This window comes from Leuciscus leuciscus, assembly GCF_965113295.1.
Source record: "Leuciscus leuciscus genome assembly, chromosome: 11".
NCBI lineage: Eukaryota > Metazoa > Chordata > Actinopteri > Cypriniformes > Leuciscidae > Leuciscus > Leuciscus leuciscus.
Window position 1 is genome coordinate 34,558,894 of NC_138735.1, and position 20,000 is coordinate 34,578,893.

A 20,000-nucleotide genomic window follows, 5' to 3' on the forward strand; every position below is an offset into this window, starting at 1 on the left:
GCCCACAAGAACAGCTTATAAATCTCTGTTCATGTTCATGTAAATGCCAAACATCGGGTTAAATCTGTTCATCCGCTTGTTCTCTTCAGTTAGCACAGGGTTAGTGTTTCTCTGTGGATCTGACTGATCGCAGGCCCCGTTGAGCAGAACTCAAGCTTATTCGCCTCATAAACACTGAGGAGCTTCAGGATCCGAAGAGAAACACTAAACCTGTGCTAACTGAAGAGAACAAGCTGATAAACAGATGTAATAAAGTATTTGGGGATAAAACCAGAGATTTACAAGTGATTTAAAAGGATTTTCAGCACATAAACACAGATCTGGGCCACATGTGGAGTAAACGCCAGCCGGATCTGTGCCGGATCTGATCCACATGTGGAGTAAACGCCAGCCGGATCTGTGCCGGATCTGATCCACATGTGGAGTAAACGCCAGCCGGATCTGATCCACATGTGGAGTAAACCCGGATCTGAGCCGGATCTGATCCACACGTGGAGTAAACGCCAGCCGGATCTGAGCCGGATCTGATCCACACGTGGAGTAAACGCCAGCCGGATCTGTGCCGGATCTGATCCACATGTGGAGTAAACCCGGATCTGAGTCTGTCTGGGGAGAAAAGATCAGTTTCTACACACAGTGTGTGATTTTTTTCTACATCAAATGTTTTTCGTGCAGCTTGTCTAACGCAGATTCAGCTGCAACTGCTGACAGTCGAGTGACTCTCCCCGTTAAAAACATCAAGAGTGAGTTTGAGTTTGACCTCCAGAAGCTGTGGGTGAGTGTAAGAGCCTCTCGCTCGCCCCTGACCATCTCTACTCGTCGAGTTTGACCTCCAGAAGCTGTGGGTGAGTGTAAGAGCCTCTCGCTCGCCCCAGACCATCTCTACTCGTCGAGTTTGACCTCCAGAAGCTGTGGGTGAGTGTAAGAGCCTCTCGCTCGCCCCTGACCATCTCTACTCGTCGAGTTTGACCTCCAGAAGCTGTGGGTGAGTGTAAGAGCCTCTCGCTCGCCCCAGACCATCTCTACTCGTCGAGTTTGACCTCCAGAAGCTGTGGGTGAGTGTAAGAGCCTCTCGCTCGCCCTGGACCATCTCTGCTCGTTCACCGGCGAACACAACCACCTCTAGTGTGCTGAGTCATGATAAACGCTCATTAAAACCATGTGCAGCGTAAATCTCATTGTCATGCTTCGCAATTACAAATAAAATGGAAAGATAATTAGTGTCGATTACTTGACAAGCATAGTTTGCTTGCCAACCAAAAAAAAAAAAAAAGGTTAAAGGAGGATAATCTCATCAAACTATCATCAAAGAAATGATCATCCTTATAATCATCATTAATCTGATTTTCATGCTCATGCCCAGAATCTAATAATCAGCATGTGAGTTTAATCCGGATTAGACGTCTGATCGCCGATGACATCACTTCCTCTTCAGCAGGAGAGGTGAACACAGTAGGTTAGTGTGTGTGTGTGTGTGGCTCTCAGTTGAAGCACTACACAAAAAGATGTGGTGTGAAGACGCGTGTGTGTGAGTGTGTCTGTGAGAGTGTGTGTGTGAGTGTGTGTGTTTGTTTGTGTGTGAGTGAGTGTGTGTGTGTGTCTCAGTTGAAGCACTGCACGTAGTTGGCGGGAAGCATCCCGGATTTCCCCGTTCGCTGCACGGTCCCGAACATCCATCCCTCGTCGATGTGCTGAGCGTTAATGATCACGTCTCCGTCACGGAAGGAAACCTCGTCGTGATCCTGAGCGGCGTAATCGTACAGCGCCCGATACACTCTCTGCAGAACACACACACACACACACACACACACACACACAACAGAGTCACACACTCGTCAGAGGAACAACAGCTACTGTGCGTTTCCATCCACAGTCCTGAGACTATTAAACGTGAGGATAAAGCATCCAAAAGAACTACAATCCCATGATGCATTGCGAAAAGCATAATCCGAATTAAACACGATGGAGAAATATAAAACTATTCATTTCAAAATGTTGATTATATTTATAGAAACAATAGGCAAGGCAAGTTTATTTATATAGCACATTTCTTACACAATGGTAATTAAGTTGGCTTGAGAAAGCCAACTTACTGATATTGTACTGTGAAAAACTGTTGACTCAAACTCGTCCTAGAGCTTTAACTCTACATACTCCAAACTCGGCTCAGACACTCAAACTGATCTGAAGTTAGTTGCTATATCTTTTCAGACTGATCAGACTTACGGTTTTCCTACAAATGACGATCAAAACTCGGAAAAACTCCCATTGACTTAACATTGGGCATTCTAAAAAAATTCAAACTCACCAACCGACAAAAATTCAAATCTAAACACCTTGAAGACTAAACCAAACTGCCGTTCTATATACTATATTAGCCAATGAGACTCATTTAAATGAATAAACTCTAAACTCATATACTTCTAAACTAATTAACTTAAATTTAATAACTAATTAACTAATAAACTCATGAATTCATTGACTTATGAACTCTTAAACTCATAAATTAATAAACTCTGAACTCTAAACTCATTTAAACTTATAAACTCAAAAACTCGAACACTTATAAACTCATCAATTTATACACTTATAAACTCTAAACTCATAAACTCTTGAGTGTGCATGTGTGTGTCTGAGTGAGTGTGTGAGCGAGTTTGTGTGTGTGTGTGTGTGTGTGTGTGTGTGTGTGTGTGTGTGTGTGCGTGTGTCTGTATGTGTGAGTGAGCGTGTCTGTGTGTGTGTGTGTGTGTGTGTGTGTGTGAGTTAGTGAGCGTGTCTGCGTGTCTACTTGTTTGTGTGTGTTTAAACTTATAAACTCTAAACTCATAAACTCTTGAGTGTGCGTGTGTGTGTGTCTGAGTGTGTGAGCTAGTGTGTGTGTGTGTGTGTGTGTGTGTGTGCGTGTGTGTATCTATCTAACTTATTTATCTATCTATCTGTCATAAACTCCAAACCACCCAAAACACCTTAGCAACCACCCAAAATACCCTAGCAACCGCCTAGCAACCACCCAGAATACCCTAGCAACCACCCAAAACAGCCTAGCAACCACCCAGAATACCCTAGCAACCACCTAGCAACCACCCAGAATACCTTAGCAACCGCCTAGCAACACCATAGCAACCACCCAGAACACCTTAGCAACCGCCTAGCAACCACCCAGAATGCCCTAGCAACTCCCTAGCAACCACCCTAGTAACCACCCAAAATAACCTAGCAACCACCCAAAATATCCTAGCAACCGCCTAGCAACCACCCAAAAGGCCCTAGAAACCACCCAAAATACCCTAGCAACCACCCAGAATATCCTAGCAACCGCCTAGCAACCACACAAAAGACCCTAGCAACCACACAAAATATACTAGCAACACCCTAGCAACCACCCAAAATACCCTAGCAACCACCTAGCAACCACCCAAAAGACCCTAGCAACCACCCAAAATATCCTAGCAACCGCCTAGCAACCACCCAGAATACCCTAGCAACCACCCAAAAGACCCTAGCAACCACCCAGAACACCCTAGCAACCGGCTTGCAACCACCCAAAAGACCCTAGCAACCACCCAAAATATCCTAGCAACCGCCTACAACCACCCAAAACACCCTAGCAACCACCCAAAATATCCTAGCAACCGCCTAGCAACCACCCAGAATACCCTAGCAACCACCCAAAACACCCTAGCAACCACCCAGAACACCCTAGCAACCGCCTAGCAACCACCCAAAAGACCCTAGCAACCACCCAGAATACCATAGCAACCACCCAAAATACCCTAGCAACCGCCTAGCAACCACCCAAAAGACCCTAGCAACCACCCAAAATAGCCTAGCAACCACCCAAAATAGCCTAGAAACCACCCAGAATACCCTAGCAACCACCCAAAATACCCTAGCAACCGCCTAGCAACCACCCAAAAGACCCTAGCAACCACCCTAAATATCCTAGCAACCGCATAGCAACCACCCAGAATACCCTAGCAACCACCCAAAACACCCTAGCAACCACCCAGAACACCCTAGCAACCGCCTAGCAACCACCCAAAAGACCCTAGCAACCACCCAAAATATCCTAGCAACCGCCTAGCAACCACCCAGAATACCCTAGCAACCACCCAAAACACCCTAGCAACCACCCAGAACACCCTAGCAACCGCCTAGCAACCACCCAAAAGACCCTAGCAACCACCCAGGACACCCTAGCAACCACCTAGCAACCACCCAGAACACCCTAGCAACCTCCCAAAATACCCTAGCAACACCATAGCAACCACCCATAACATCCTAGCAACCGCCTAGCAAAAAACGTTCTGCTCCAAACTTTCTCAAGCCAACTTAAAGTTTGTCTCGACGAACTTTCGCATCTAGTTCAAAGTGCTTTACATAGAAGGAATTAAAATAATAATTTAATTTAAAAAACAAAAACAACTATATTTTAAGTTTATTGCAAAATATGCATAAAAACACAAACATGTACGTATTTTGAGAGTGTAGATCGACTCGTTTATGTCATCGCAGCGCTTCATAGGAGTGGGCGGAGCTAACGATTGGCAACTCTGATTGGTGGGATTTTCTGTACAGCATCATGGGTAATGTAGTTTTCCACTGTTAAACATAATTATCTTCAAAATAAGTTAAAATAATGGCTTCAACAGAGGAAAATACGGTGGATTAACAGTTGAGTGCATATATATTTTATGCTCATTTTAAGATTTGATGTTCATCTTCCTGTTTTCATCCCCCCAAATTATACCAAAATTCACCTAAAATATGTGGATGGAAACAGCTAATATAAAATGTCATGAACTAGTGCTTTAGCTAGTAACCCTACTGTGATGATAACTGAGCTGTCTCCTGTGAATCTGAAACTGAACGCATCATTGATCCTGTTATTTTCTATGGGGCGCCGTTTATAAAGCGGCTCAAGCTGAAAATAACAGCAACATTTGGTCACATTTAGCTTCAAACAATGTTTAAAAAACTGGTATGAATTTTTGACGGTCACTTTTTACCACATTTACAACAATATTTGTCAACTTAGAGATATTTTAAATAGTTAAATCTAAATATTAAATGTTACACCTAAATGCTAAATATAAATATAAATGTTAAATATAAATATAAATGTTAAATATAAATGTTAAATATAAATCTAAATGTTAAATCTAAATCTAAATGTTAAATCTAAATCTAAATGTTAAATCTAAATGTTAAATCTAAATCTAAATGTTGAATCTAAATGTTTCGGGTGAAACTAAATATTTAACTAATATGCAAATTCAAAATGCCGGTAACCGGAAGTGCCAAAATAGAAGCTCGAGTGTGTGTTTATAGCATGGTTTATAGTGTCAAATAACGAATAAAAACCATCTCATAATAATAGCTATAATATAACGATAATAACGACCTAAAATAATAAACACGTTTGGAGAAACTGTAGAGTTTCGTGATGAGAGTGATGACATGACATTCAGTCAAAGTGAGCCCCCTCGTGGCTGGCTATTATGGTTGCAGGTCATAAGTCCCGCACTTTTCATAAAAGTGACACTAGCCTACTCTTCAAATACAGTTTCTCCAAATGTGTTTATTATTTTAGGTAGTTATCATCACGATAATCCATGTCCAAGAGTCCATTTCCTCGGATGAGATGGTTTTTATTCGTTATTTGACACTATAAACCATGCTATAAACACACACTGACCTCCTCGAGCTTTTATTTTGGCACTTCCGGTTACCGGCATTTTGATTTTGCATATTAGTTAAATATTTAGTTTCACCCGAAACATTTAGATTTAACATTTAGATTTAGATTCAACATTTAGATTTAACATTTAGATTTAACATTTAGATTTAGATTTAACATTTAGATTTAGATTTAACATTTAGATTTAACATTTAGATTTAGATTTAGATTTAATATTTAGATTTAACATTTAGATTTAGATTTAACATTTAGATTTAGATTTAGATTTAACATTTAGATTTAGCATTTAGATTTAACATTTAACATTTAGGTGTAACATTTAATATTTAGATTTAACTATTTAAAATATCTCTAAGTTGACAAATATTGCTGTAAATGTGGTAAAAAGTGAACGTAAAAAAATTCATACCAGTTAAATACAACATTGTTTGAAGCTAAATGTGACAAAATGTTGCTGTTATTTTCAGCATGAGACACTTTACAAACGGCGCCCCATACATTACAGTGAAGCTGCTTTGAACATCTGTACTGTATAAAGCGCTGTAGAAATAAAGCTGAAAAACCACGTCTACATGCTAGAACACCGCCAAAAATGCTTTTCTTACTTAGTAATTTTGTCTTGTTTCCAGTCAAAATATATAGAAATTCTTAAATCAAGATGCATTTACTAGATGAGTAAAATGCCATAAGATTGTTTTCTGGGGGAGAAAAATCATAATGAAGTGAGTTTTTTTTACCCCATTGGCAGATCATTTTCTGCTCTCTTGGTGTGTGTGTGTGTGTGTGTGTGTCTGTATCTGTGTGTGTGTGTCTCACCATGCTGGCGGCGTGTGGCGGAGATTGAACGCTGCGAACGGCCTGTGTGTGTCCGTATCCCTGCTGGAGCTGCTGAGGATGATGGGATTGATGCTGGTAAACACCTGTATGACGGACACACACACACACACACACACACACACACACACATCAGTCAAATACCGCAGGCGTCAGAGACTCGCGGGCCAGTGATCACAGCAACTGGAGTGAGTGACACCATTCAAACACACCATGAAGAACACGGATGCTTTATCTGTGATGGTGGTGCTTTACTGGGAATGAAAACAGGAGAGTGTGTGTGTCGACGGGAGTGATGAAAACAGGAGAGTGTGTGTGTGTCAACGGGAGTGACTGAAGCAGATCTCGGTGACGCCGGAGCTCAAACACACGCAGTGTTGGGGGTAACGCATTACAAGTAACTTGAGTTACGTAATCAGATTACTTTTTCAAGTAACTAGTAAAGTAACGCATTACTTTTAAAATTTACTACAAAATATCTGTTACTGACTTTGTTACTTAGTTACTTTGTTTTCCCATTTACTGACTGACAGCTCTCCTGTCCCCATGTTGAGAGAAATCAAAGTGCAGAGGTGTGTGTGTGAACATGTTTATTGTAGATCTAGACTAAATGTGAGCATTTACTCATCACAAAAAAATATTCAATATTCCTCAAAATGACTAAAATCAGTGAAATGCCGAAATCAGAATACTATGCAAATGTCCAATAACTATATATGTGCAATTAGTTAATTTTTAAGGGAGTAACGCAATATTGCAACACATAACTTTTCTAAAAAAAGTAGCTAAGTAACACAATTAGTTATTTTTTAAGGGAGTAACGCAATATTGTAACGCATAACTTTTCTTAAAAAGTAACTAACAGAATAAGTAAATTTTTAAGGGAGTAACGCAATATTGTAACGCATTACTTTTCTAAAAAAAAAGTAGCTAAGTAACACAATTAGTACATTTTTAAGGTAGTAACGCAATATTGTAACGCATTACTTTTCTAAAAAAGTAGCTAAGTAACGTGATTAATTACTTTTTATGGGAGTAATGCAATATTGTAATGCATTACTTTTCTAAAAAAGTAGCTAAGTAACACAATTAGTACATTTTTAAGGTAGTAACACAATATTGTAACGCATTACTTTTCTAAAAAAAGTAGCTAAGTAACGCGATTAATTACTTTTTAAGGGAGTAACGCAATATTGTAACGCATTACTTTTCAAAAAAGTAGCTAAGTAACGCGATTAATTACTTTTTAAGGGAGTAACACAATATTGTAACGCATTACTTTTCTAAAAAAAAAAGTAGCTCAGTAACGTGATTAATTACTTTTTAAGGGAGTAACGCAATAGTGTAACGCATTACTTTTCTAAAAAAGTAACTAAGTAACACAATTAGTACATTTTTAAGGGAGTAACACAATATTGTAACGCATTACTTTTCTTTTAAAAAAAGTAGCTAAGTAACACAATTAGTACATTTTTAAGGGAGTAACACTATTGTAACATTACTTTTCTAAAAAAAAGGAGCTAAGTAACATGATTAATTACTTTTTAAGGGAGTAACGCAATATTGTAACGCATTATTTTCTAAAAAAAAAAGTAGCTAAGTAACACAATTAGTAAATTTTTAAGGTAGTAACACAATATTGTAACGCATTACTTTTCTAAAAAAAAAAGTAGCTAAGTAACGCGATTAATTACTTTTTAAGGGAGTAACGCAATATTGTAACACATTACTTTTCAAAAAAGTAGCTAAGTAACGCGATTAATTACTTTTTATGGGAGTAATGCAATATTGTAATGCATTACTTTTCTAAAAAAGTAGCTAAGTAACACAATTAGTAAATTTTTAAGGTAGTAACACAATATTGTAACACATTACTTTTCTAAAAAAAGTAGCTAAGTAACGCGATTAATTACTTTTTAAGGGAGTAACGCAATATTGTAACACATTACTTTTCTAAAAAAAAAGTAGCTCAGTAACGTGATTAATTACTTTTTAAGGGAGTAACGCAATAGTGTAACGCATTACTTTTCTAAAAAAGTAACTAAGTAACACAATTAGTACATTTTTAAGGGAGTAACACAATATTGTAACGCATTACTTTTCTTTTAAAAAAGTAGCTAAGTAACACAATTAGTACATTTTTAAGGGAGTAACACTATTGTAACATTACTTTTCTAAAAAAAAAGGAGCTAAGTAACATGATTAATTACTTTTTAAGGGAGTAACGCAATATTGTAACGCATTATTTTCTAAAAAAAAAGTAGCTAAGTAACACAATTAGTAAATTTTTAAGGTAGTAACACAATATTGTAACGCATTACTTTTCTAAAAAAAAGTAGCTAAGTAACGCGATTAATTACTTTTTAAGGGAGTAACGCAATATTGTAACGCATTACTTTTCAAAAAAGTAGCTAAGTAACGCGATTAATTACTTTTTATGGGAGTAATGCAATATTGTAATGCATTACTTTTCTAAAAAAGTAGCTAAGTAACACAATTAGTAAATTTTTAAGGTAGTAACACAATATTGTAACGCATTACTTTTCTAAAAAAAGTAGCTAAGTAACGCGATTAATTACTTTTTAAGGGAGTAACGCAATATTGTAACACATTATTTTTCAAAAAAGTAGCTAAGTAACGCGATTAATTACTTTTTAAGGGAGTAACACAATATTGTAACGCATTACTTTTCTAAAAAAAAAGTAGCTCAGTAACGTGATTAATGACTTTTTAAGGGAGTAACGCAATAGTGTAACGCATTACTTTTCTAAAAAAGTAACTAAGTAACACAATTAGTACATTTTTAAGGGAGTAACACAATATTGTAACGCATTACTTTTCTTTTAAAAAAAGTAGCTAAGTAACACAATTAGTAAATTTTTAAGGGAGTAACACTATTGTAACATTACTTTTCTAAAAAAAAGGAGCTAAGTAACATGATTAATTACTTTTTAAGGGAGTAACGCAATATTGTAACGCATTATTTTCTAAAAAAAAAAGTAGCTAAGTAACACAATTAGTAAATTTTTAAGGTAGTAACACAATATTGTAACGCATTACTTTTCTAAAAAAAAAGTAGCTAAGTAACGCGATTAATTACTTTTTAAGGGAGTAACGCAATATTGTAACGCATTACTTTTCTAAAAAAAGTAGCTAAGTAACGCGATTAATTACTTTTTAAGGGAGTAACGCAATATTGTAACGCATTACTTTTCTAAAAAAAGTAGCTAAGTAACGTGATTAATGACTTTTTAAGGGAGTAACGCAATATTGTAACGCATTACTTTTCTAAAAAAAGTAGCTAAGTAACGCGATTAATTACTTTTTAAGGGAGTAACGCAATATTGTAACGCATTACTTTTCTAAAAAAAGTAGCTAAGTAACGTGATTAATGACTTTTTAAGGGAGTAAGGCAATATTGTAACGCATTACTTTTCTAAAAAAGTAACTAAGTAACACAATTAGTTCATTTTTAAGGGAGTAACAAAATTGTAACACATTGCTTTTCTAAAAAAGTAGCTAAGTAAAGCAATTAGTTACTTTTTAAGGGAGTAACGCAATGTAACATTACTTTTCTAAAAATTAACTAACACAATTAGTAACTAAGTAACACAATCAGTTACTTTTTAAGGGAGTAACACAATATTGTAACGCATTACTTTTCTAAAAAACTAAGTAACGCAATTAGTTACTTTTTAAGGGAGTAACGCAAAATTTGTAACAAATTACTTTTCTAAAAAAGTAACTAACGAAATTAGTTACTTTTAAGGGAGTAACGCAAAATTTGTAATGCGTTACTTTTAAGGGAGTAACGCAATATTGTAATGCATTACTTTTCAAAGTAACTTTCCCCAACACTGAACACACGCGTGATCTTGCCTGAACTGGATCTGCTGCACACGGACGCACTGCGATCGGCCCAGAGCTCTGAACCCAGAGAGCTGCACACCGACTGCGGGCCATGCTCTAACACACACACACACACACACACACACACACACACACAGCGTTACGACACGTGTGATCCGCCGCTGACGGTCATTTATTGGCTCTCGGTGCGTCTGGTACCGGTCATCCTGCGCAGGCTTTTAGACTGAATGTTGTCCTCCACCGGGTCAAAGTCAAAGATGGATCCCGGATCAGTCCTCCAGACCCTCAGGTCTTCAGCGAAACACACAGGTCAAAGGTCGAGAGTGTTGGATCAATCAACAGCTTCAGGAATATGTTAGTCATGAACACTAGTGTCCAAACGTTTGGGCTCGGTAATAAATTGCTATTTAATAAATCGAAGGCGCATTAAATTGATTAAATGTGACATTTATATTGTTGCAAAAGATTCTATTTCAAATAAATGCTGTTCTTTTGAACTTTCTATTCAGAATCCTGAAAAATAAAATGTATCAGTTTCCACAAACATACAAACGGTTTCCAACACTGATAATAATCATAAATGTTTCTTGATCATCAAATCATATTAGAATGATTTGTGAAGGATCATGTGACACTGAAGACTGGAGTAATGATGCTGAAAATTCAGCTTTGATCACAGGAATAAATTACACTTTACTATATATTCACATAGAAAACAGATGATTTACATTATAATAATATTTCAAAATAGTTACTTTATTTTTTACCAAATGGATGAGAAGAGACTCTTTCAGAAACACAAAAAAAATCTGAATTATTCCAAATGTTTTTGATCAGTCGTATGTGAAAGTGTCACAACAAACGATGAGGAGAAAACCTTCAGCGTCACACTGAGATTAAAACAAAGATCAAATGATGAATATGAACAACCGATCGATTAAACCGATCATACTGGATAATGAAATGGGTTATGCCTGGCTCACACTACAGGAGTTTTAAAATCCTAACCGATTTTGAAATCTGGTTGCAGCACACACTTAAGGAGAATCTTTGCAGATTTTCGTCCCTCAAATCTTAAACATGCTCACACTACAAGGTTTGAAAATCGCAGTGCACCACACACTACAAAATGTTATTAAGATTATCGTGCCAGAGGAAGCGCCTCACGTGATCTCACGCAGCAGATCTGAAGTGGAAAAGCATGGAACCATATGGGACATGCATTGCCATGAGACACACACACACACACACACACACACACACACACACACACACACACACACACACACACACACACACACACACACACACACACACACGCACATACACACGCACAGAGACTTTGAACCTACCGGTACTTTGAGTTAAGAGCTTAGATCGGGCCCAAAAAAATCAAGCCCGACCCTACCCGAGCCTATACTATTACAAAAATTGGCCACTTAATATTTAATATTATAAAAATTATATAAATTAAGAAACAATTTATACAAAACGAAATTCACTTTAAAGAAAGGCTTTCTACAAAGCAAAACGTAATGAAGTGGTCAAAATCATGTCTGACCCACTCTATGTCTCCCGATACATTGCACATCATATCTTACTCGTGCTGTTCACTTTTCATAATCAACATAGCCTAAATGGAAAAAAATTACATTATAATATTTTAACAAATAGCACAAAAAAAACACAAGCATTTTTGGGGGCGGGCACAGCCCCCTGGCCGCCCAAAACGACGGGTGTGCCTTCATATCAAGTCATATTGGTGAAAAGGAAGCCCTGACCAATGAAAGCGAAATCTTTCAAAAATCATCCTTTTAAGGATATTTCTCATGAATGGCGTCAGCGCTGGTCAATAAATACAATAAATCAATGCCGGCGTTGATCATGGAGTGACGCATCAGCTTCAGCGTTGTCCTGCTCAGAGTCTTGTAAAGTGGAGCTCAAAGTTTAAATTAAATATTAAAATAATTAACAGCTTGTTTCATTACATCTAGCACCTATCTGTGAATGCATCCGCATTTTTACATTTCCGTTGAAAGAACAGTTTAATGACTGAGTGACAGTCTCTAATGCGCAGGCAGAGACTTTCAATGTCAATACTGGTAAAAATATCAGCAGAAAGCCTCTCGTAAAGTGAGATTCAAGGAATTAACTGTTATATAACAATGGTCTAACAAGCTCATTGTCATGTTTATGTTGTGTTTATTATATTATGTGGACCCCCGACCCTCATTTTGACGTGTTGTATCTTCATTTTAATCCACTTCGTTTTAACGCGTTTTTTACTTTCGGTTTCATTACTGAACATGTACTCGTCCTTGTGCCTGCTGACCACAGCGTAACACTTATTTATTTAGCAATAAATAAATGGAGATAAAAACGCATATCGAGTTGAGTCACTCAAAATTATCTCTACTTGTTTCCTGGCTATTTTGACAGCACTGACGTAATCACAGACTTGCTCATCCCGATTTAAAATCTTAAATATCAAACATGTTTGATATGATCGGGGCGAGCCCGATTTGTGTGAGAGCAGATCGGGAGGTGCAAGATTCGATCTGTGAACACCTCACATTACCAGATAATCTGCGCCGAACATCGGAACCGATCAAGGTCCTCGACAAGATTTTTTCTCCGATTCTCGGGAGGGGGAAATCGGGCATAAATCGGCCTAAAACTCCTGTAGTGTGAGCCAGGCATTAGGCTTAGAAACTTAATAAGTGACATCAACATGATTAACATCCAACATCAGTCTGTCTAAAATGTAATTAAGTTCAATAAAGGATCATATTAATATTAAAAACCTCATTAAAAGGAGTAACATTTAAATATTGCGTGAGTTGTGATGATGGACTGACCAGCGGCTCCTCCTGATCTGCGGTCCATCTCCACCACCTGTGGCTGGACGCCATAGCAACCGCCTCCCACCTGCTCTCCATGGTAACCGCCTCCCACCTGGTCCCCATGGAGACGTGCCATGTGCTGCTCATCGAGGGTGTGTGTGGCGCCGCGACCCCGCGTGCGCTCGAACTCCTCGTGATATTTGGCCTGAAAGACACACGGAGAGCGTCACACACACCGTCACAATAAAACACACACACACTCACTCACACACCGTCACAATAAAACACACACACACACACACACACTCACACAGGTGTCTGTTACGGTGCGTTTGGACTCTGATAAACACACACACACACACACACACACACACACAGTTGTCTGTTACGGTGCGTTTGGTCTCTGATAAACACACACACACACACGGTTCGTGAGTCTTTATTAGCACACGCGTGTTCGTTCGGTCACATGTTAGTGCTGTGATGTCACACGCAGGCGTCGCCCAGTCCTGCTACCATAGAAACGGATTCCTGAGATTTGCGCACACGCCTCATTTCAGGCGTGTCCAGCTCTGAGCACGAGTGACCTTTGACCTCCTGCAGACCCCGCTGGTAATGCACCTGTAACACACGGGACAGTCACTGTTACACTGAGGTTTCCAAGATCGTGTGGATCCTTGTTCTTCAAAGACAGAATTAAAGTGCCACTATTGTGCTTTTCTGGATATTATCTTTCATGAAGTGTGTAATAAAGCTGTTTGTGAGTGTAAACTCAAAGGGCAGATGAATAATGTTTTTGTCTCTTAAAAGAAAGTGATTCTGAACTGAAACGAGTCGTCAGTAATTCAGTCTCAATAATGTAACTAATTAGCATAATGCCCGCCTGTGGTGTTGATTGGCTGACAGCGTCTCTTAGCTCCGCCCTCAAACACTGTAGTGTCTCTGAGACTGGGAGAGTTTGGTTGGTGTTGTTCATGTGGAGAAGACGCTGTTTTCTGAGATTGATACGGTAAACCCACGCCATCGTCACTGTTCGTATCACTGTGATCAAGAGCTGAGATTCAGATATGATAATGAGCGTTTGCTTTCTGACCAATCACAGCAGAGCAGCTCTCAGAGAGGCGGAGCTTAGAGACACTGAGAGGAAAGAGCTGATGCTGCAGTGGAGATTATGAGGACATTACAGTGAATGTGAATCTGTTGTAGGAGACTCAGAGACAACATTAGGAGCCTTTAAAACAGCATGATAGCGCACTTAAAACTTAAAATAGGGAATATGTTGTGTGCGTGTGGTTCTTGCCGAGCTGATGTTCTGCTGGTTCTGTTTGACCCGCTCCAGCTCCGGTGTCACGCCCACACTGACCGGCTCAATCGCTTTCTTATATTTGACCTGCATGATGATAATGATGATTGATTGATTGACACTCTGATCAGTGGCACGTCACACAGCATGACTGACACATGTCAATCACACACAGACTCACGCTGCTGATGTTCTGCTGGTTCCGGCGGACCCGCTCCATCTCAGGAGTGTCAGTCACGGCTGTTCCCGATCCCACACACTCCCGGTACTGAACCTGTGGAGCAACACACACACACACACACACACACACACACACACACACACACTCTCAGCGCGTGTTTATTTTAGCAACATACAGTCAAACCAACATTTATTCTGACACCATTCTCACATTATCACAGTTTATTCGCTATAGTTTAGAAAATGGTACTAAAATATGAGCAGAACTCAGTTGATATTTGACTGGTTTTGTCCGTCCTTCTGTTAGACTGTCTCACACATGAATTATGTTGAATATCTGTCAGCTGTTAAATTTAACTACACAATTAGATAATACCAGTTTAGCTCAACCAATCACCAAGCAATGCTTCATTTTGTTCAGTCTGTGTGTAAAAAGAGCATTAGCAATTAAAGACAAAACACTTCAGCAAAACATGATCAGCTCAAAGTGTCCCAATCAGTTTAGTCTCTGTATGAAGAGTGTTTGGGTGTAATATGTCAGTTTACTTTATTTTGCTCTCCTCACTTACAGAAATGAACTATAGTGTCCTGCACACACTAGTGAAACATATCAAAGATGATATCTGGTGTCTGAATAATTTTTGGTTTGACTGTATATGTAAATGATATGCAGATGAGCTTGTGCATACTAAAATGAGGCGTTGTGAGAGACATATATGCTTGCTCTTTATTATGGTTATAGACATGGTTCATGTTATTTTACATGAGGCCCGTAACATGATCAGACTCAAGCGTGTGTGTATGTGTGTGTGTGTGTGTGTGTGTGTGTGTGTGTGTGTGTGTGTGTGTGTGTGTGTGTGTGTGTGTGTGTGTGTGTGTGTGTGTGTGAGAGACTCACGTCACTGGTGTTCTTGGCGTTTTCTCGAGCCATTCGGATCTCTGGAGTGTCATTGAGGGTCGACGTCAAACCCTTCATCAGCCGCGAGTCCCACGTGTAGAAGAGCTGCACACACACACACACACACACTCGCCTGATCAACACTGAGCTCAATCATCACTTCTGTCTCATATCTGATGAAGGTTCACCATTGATTCAGTTATTTCCCTGTTTTATTATTGTGAAGCTGCTTTGAAACCATTTCCATTGAATAATGCGCTGTAGAAATAAAACTGACTTGACTTGACACTCACACACACACACACACACACACACACTCACACTCACACTCACACACACTCACACTCACACACCCTCACACACACAAACACACACAAACACACACACACACACAAACACACACACACTCTCAACACACACACCCTCTCACACGCATACACACACACATTCACACACAATGCATGCTTGTGATGGTCAGTGGTTCTGAGTGTGTGTGTGTGTGTGTGTGTGTGTGTGTGTGTGTGTGTGTGTGTGTGTGTGTGTGTGTGTGTGTGTGTGAGTCTCACTCCACTGATGTTGCGTTGGTTGTTTTTCACTCTCTGGATCTCTGGTGTGTCTGAAGCTTTAGAACTCGAGGCCTTCAGATGCTCCACATCACCGCGGTACTTCTTCTGCACACACACACACACACACACACGGATGAACATCAGCTCTAGTCCTCTAACAGGTCCTCTGCTGCAGACGCTGTGTCATGTGACCTGGCTGTAGACGTCTCTCAGGTAAGCGGCGTGTAGAAGTGCAGGTGTGTCCGTCACTGTCGCGTATGAGGATCCTCCCAGCTGAGACGCCTGCCTGTAGCTCACCTGGAACACACACACACACACACACACACACACACACGCACACGGACATGCACGCACGCACGCGCACACACACACACACACACACACACACACACACACACACACACACGCACGCGCACACACACACACACACACACACAGTCAGTGAGTGAGTCCGTGTCACACACACACACACTGTGTCTGATGCGCGCGCGCGCGCGTGTGTGTGTGTGTGTGTGTGTGTGTGTGTGTGTGATCTGTCACTCACGTCGCTGCTGATCTCAGACGCTTTCTTCGCTCTCTGCATCTCCAGACTGTCTGATGTGACGTCGGATCTCTTCCCTCGGATCTCGCGCTCCAGATCCTTGCGATATTCCTTCTGCAGAGCAGAGACAAGTCATGATGAAGTTCAAGTGCAGAGACGAGTGTGTGTGTGTGTGTGTGTGTGTGTGTGTGTGTGTGTGTCTGTGTACCTCACTGAGAATGTGTCCAGCGTTTTTCACCCGCACCAGATCCGGCGTTTCCTCCAGACCGGTCAGGCTTTTCCCTTTCACTTCCTGTTCCAGATCCTTACGATATTCCTTCTGCAAGAGCAGAAACAGGTCATGATGAAGCTCAAGCACAGTGACGTGTGTGTGTGTGTGTGTGTGTGTGTGTGTGTGTGTGTGTGTGTGCACATGTACAACTAACTGAGTTTTAGACCATCGGAGTAAGGACACAGTGAGTAAAGTTTTACTTCACTTTCCGAGACCTCTTTAAAGTCCAGTTTGAGGGTCAAGACTTGGTTTTAGGGATCACGTTATTTAGGTTAAGGGTCCGTTTAGGATCAGGGTTCGGGTTAAGGTTGTGATGGGTAGGGTTAGTGTGTGTGTGTGTGTGTGTGTGTGTGTCTGTGTGTGTGTGTGTGTGTGTGTGTGTGTGTGTGTGTGTGTGTGTGTGTGTCTGTGTGTTTGTACCTCACTGAGAATGTGTCCAGCGTTTTTCACCCGCACCAGATCCGGCGTTTCCTCCAGACCAGTCAGGCCTTTCCCTTTCACTTCCTGTTCCAGATCCTTACGATATTCCTTCTGTTTGACACACACACACAGAAATACACTTAGACGCCAACCAAGGTTATTATAGTTGACTAAAATTAAAATTTACGGCCCGGCTCTTATCCAATCAGACGCTCTTTAGATTGAGGACAGGCCTCCTCTCATCCAATCAGACGCTCTCTAGAATGAGGACAGGCCTCCTCTCATCGGACAGGCCTCCTCTCATCCAATCAGACGCTCTCTAGATTGAGGACTGGCCTCCTCTCATCCAATCAGACGCTCTCTAGATTAAGGACGGGCCTCCTCTCATCCAATCAGATGCTCTCTAGAATGAGGACGGGCCTCCTCTCATCCAATCAGACGCTCTCTAGATTGACGCTCTCTAGATTGAGGACGGGCCTCCTCTCATCCAATCAGACGCTCTCTAGATTGAGGACGGGCCTCCTCTCATCCAATCAGACGCTCTCTAGATTAAGGACAGGCCTCCTCTCATCCAATCAGATGCTCTCTAGATTGAGGACGGGCCTCCTCTCATCCAATCAGATGCTCTCTAGATTGAGGACGGGCCTCCTCTCATCCAATCAGACGCTCTCTAGAATGAGGACAGGCCTCCTCTCATCCAATCAGACGCTCTCTAGAATGAGGACGGGCCTCCTCTCATCCAATCAGACGCTCTCTAGATTGAGGACGGGCCTCCCCTCATCCAATCAGACGCTCTCTAGATTAAGGACGGGCCTCCTCTCATCCAATCAGATGCTCTCTAGAATGAGGACGGGCCTCCTCTCATCCAATCAGACGCTCTCTAGATTGAGGACGGGCCTCCTCTCATCCAATCAGACGCTCTCTAGATTGAGGACGGGCCTCCTCTCATCCAATCAGACGCTCTCTAGATTGAGGACGGGCCTCCTCTCATCCAATCAGACGCTCTCTAGATTAAGGACAGGCCTCCTCTCATCCAATCAGATGCTCTCTAGATTGAGGACGGGCCTCCTCTCATCCAATCAGATGCTCTCTAGATTGAGGACGGGCCTCCTCTCATCCAATCAGACGCTCTCTAGAATGAGGACAGGCCTCCTCTCATCCAATCAGACGCTCTCTAGAATGAGGACGGGCCTCCTCTCATCCAATCAGACGCTCTCTAGATTGAGGACGGGCCTCCCCTCATCCAATCAGACGCTCTCTAGATTAAGGACGGGCCTCCTCTCATCCAATCAGATGCTCTCTAGAATGAGGACGGGCCTCCTCTCATCCAATCAGACGCTCTCTAGATTGAGGACGGGCCTCCTCTCATCCAATCAGACGCTCTCTAGATTGAGGACGGGCCTCCTCTCATCCAATCAGACGCTCTCTAGATTAAGGACGGGCCTCCTCTCATCCAATCAGATGCTCTCTAGAATGAGGACGGGCCTCCTCTCATCCAATCAGACGCTCTCTAGATTGAGGACGGGCCTCCTCTCATCCAATCAGACGCTCTCTAGATTGAGGACGGCCTCCTCTGATCTGATCAGACACTCTCTAGATTAAGGACGGGCCTCCTCTCATCCAATCAGACGCTCTCTAGATTAAGGACAGCTCTCCTCTCATCCAATCAGATGCTCTCTAGATTGAGGACGGGCCTCCTCTCATCCAATCAGATGCTCTCTAGATTGAGGACGGGCCTCCTCTCATCCAATCAGACGCTCTCTAGATTGAGGACGGCCTCCTCTGATCTGATCAGACACTCTCTAGATTAAGGACGGGCCTCCTCTCATCCAATCAGACGCTCTCTAGATTAAGGACGGGCCTCCTCTCATCCAATCAGATGCTCTCTAGATTGAGGACGGCCTCCTCTGATCTGATCAGACACTCTCTAGATTAAGCACGGGCCTCCTCTCATCCTATCAGATGCTCTCTAGAATCAGGATGGACCTCCTCTCACTCTCACACACACACACACGGCAGGAGTGTCAGAGATGCTCACCTCGCTCATGAGGCTGCTGGCGTTACGGGCTGCCAGGAACACGGGCGTCAGATCGGCCTCCAGCAGAGCCTTCCCTCTGATCTCGCTCTCGTACTCCTTACGATACTCCTTCTGTGAGACACACACACACACACACACACAGTCAGCAGCTCGTTTCTCCTCAGAGATTCAAACACACACACACACACACACACAAGCCCCTTTCACACAGCGCTTTGAACCCGGGAAATTGCCGGCAAATTGCCAGAGCACCTTCTCTGTGAACGCAAACTCGACCCGGGATTTATGCCGGGATTTATGCCGGGTCGGGACCTAGTAACATTGCCGTGTTCAGTCCCGGAACGCGCGCTGTGTGAACAAAAGCCGTAATAATGCCATGTCGTAGTGATGACGCTGAAGCCGGGATCGTTCGCCAGCTGTGAAACGGTACGTAAAGCGCAATTTTATGATCAAATCAGAGAAAAAAATGCACAAGCGTGGTTTCGCGTGGTTCGCGTAGAGAGAGAGAGAGAGAGAGAGAGAGAGAGAGAGAGAG

The 20,000-nt window shown here is 41.5% G+C and overlaps 1 protein-coding gene across 50 annotated transcripts in view; it reads right to left on the bottom strand.

The window, feature by feature from the left end:
- The window catches only part of LOC309509794 (uncharacterized protein), a 59,365-nt gene that overhangs the window by 611 nt on the left and 38,754 nt on the right, over positions 1–20,000 (bottom strand). For 48 of the 50 annotated variants that reach the window (XM_082184676.1, XM_082184675.1, XM_082184669.1 and 45 more), the window contains 15 exons: positions 19,466–19,576; positions 17,428–17,538; positions 16,945–17,055; positions 16,740–16,850; positions 16,388–16,492; positions 16,196–16,300; positions 15,630–15,734; positions 14,733–14,825; positions 14,549–14,638; positions 13,765–13,869; positions 13,264–13,453; positions 10,604–10,696; positions 10,415–10,501; positions 6,518–6,621; positions 1–1,778 (listed from right to left, as the gene is read on the bottom strand). The exon at positions 1–1,778 is cut by the window's left edge and continues 611 nt beyond it. In XM_082184676.1, the coding sequence (XP_082040802.1) occupies positions 1,602–1,778; positions 6,518–6,621; positions 10,415–10,501; positions 10,604–10,696; positions 13,264–13,453; positions 13,765–13,869; positions 14,549–14,638; positions 14,733–14,825; positions 15,630–15,734; positions 16,196–16,300; positions 16,388–16,492; positions 16,740–16,850; positions 16,945–17,055; positions 17,428–17,538; positions 19,466–19,576 (1,698 nt within the window). In that variant the 3' untranslated portion in view covers positions 1–1,601. Of the gene's footprint in view, positions 1,779–6,517; positions 6,622–10,414; positions 10,502–10,603; positions 10,697–13,263; positions 13,454–13,717; positions 13,870–14,548; positions 14,639–14,732; positions 14,826–15,629; positions 15,735–16,195; positions 16,301–16,387; positions 16,493–16,739; positions 16,851–16,944; positions 17,056–17,427; positions 17,539–19,465; positions 19,577–20,000 lie in introns of those variants that run through there. The other 2 variants (XM_082184673.1, XM_082184678.1) reach the window with 2 other exon arrangements.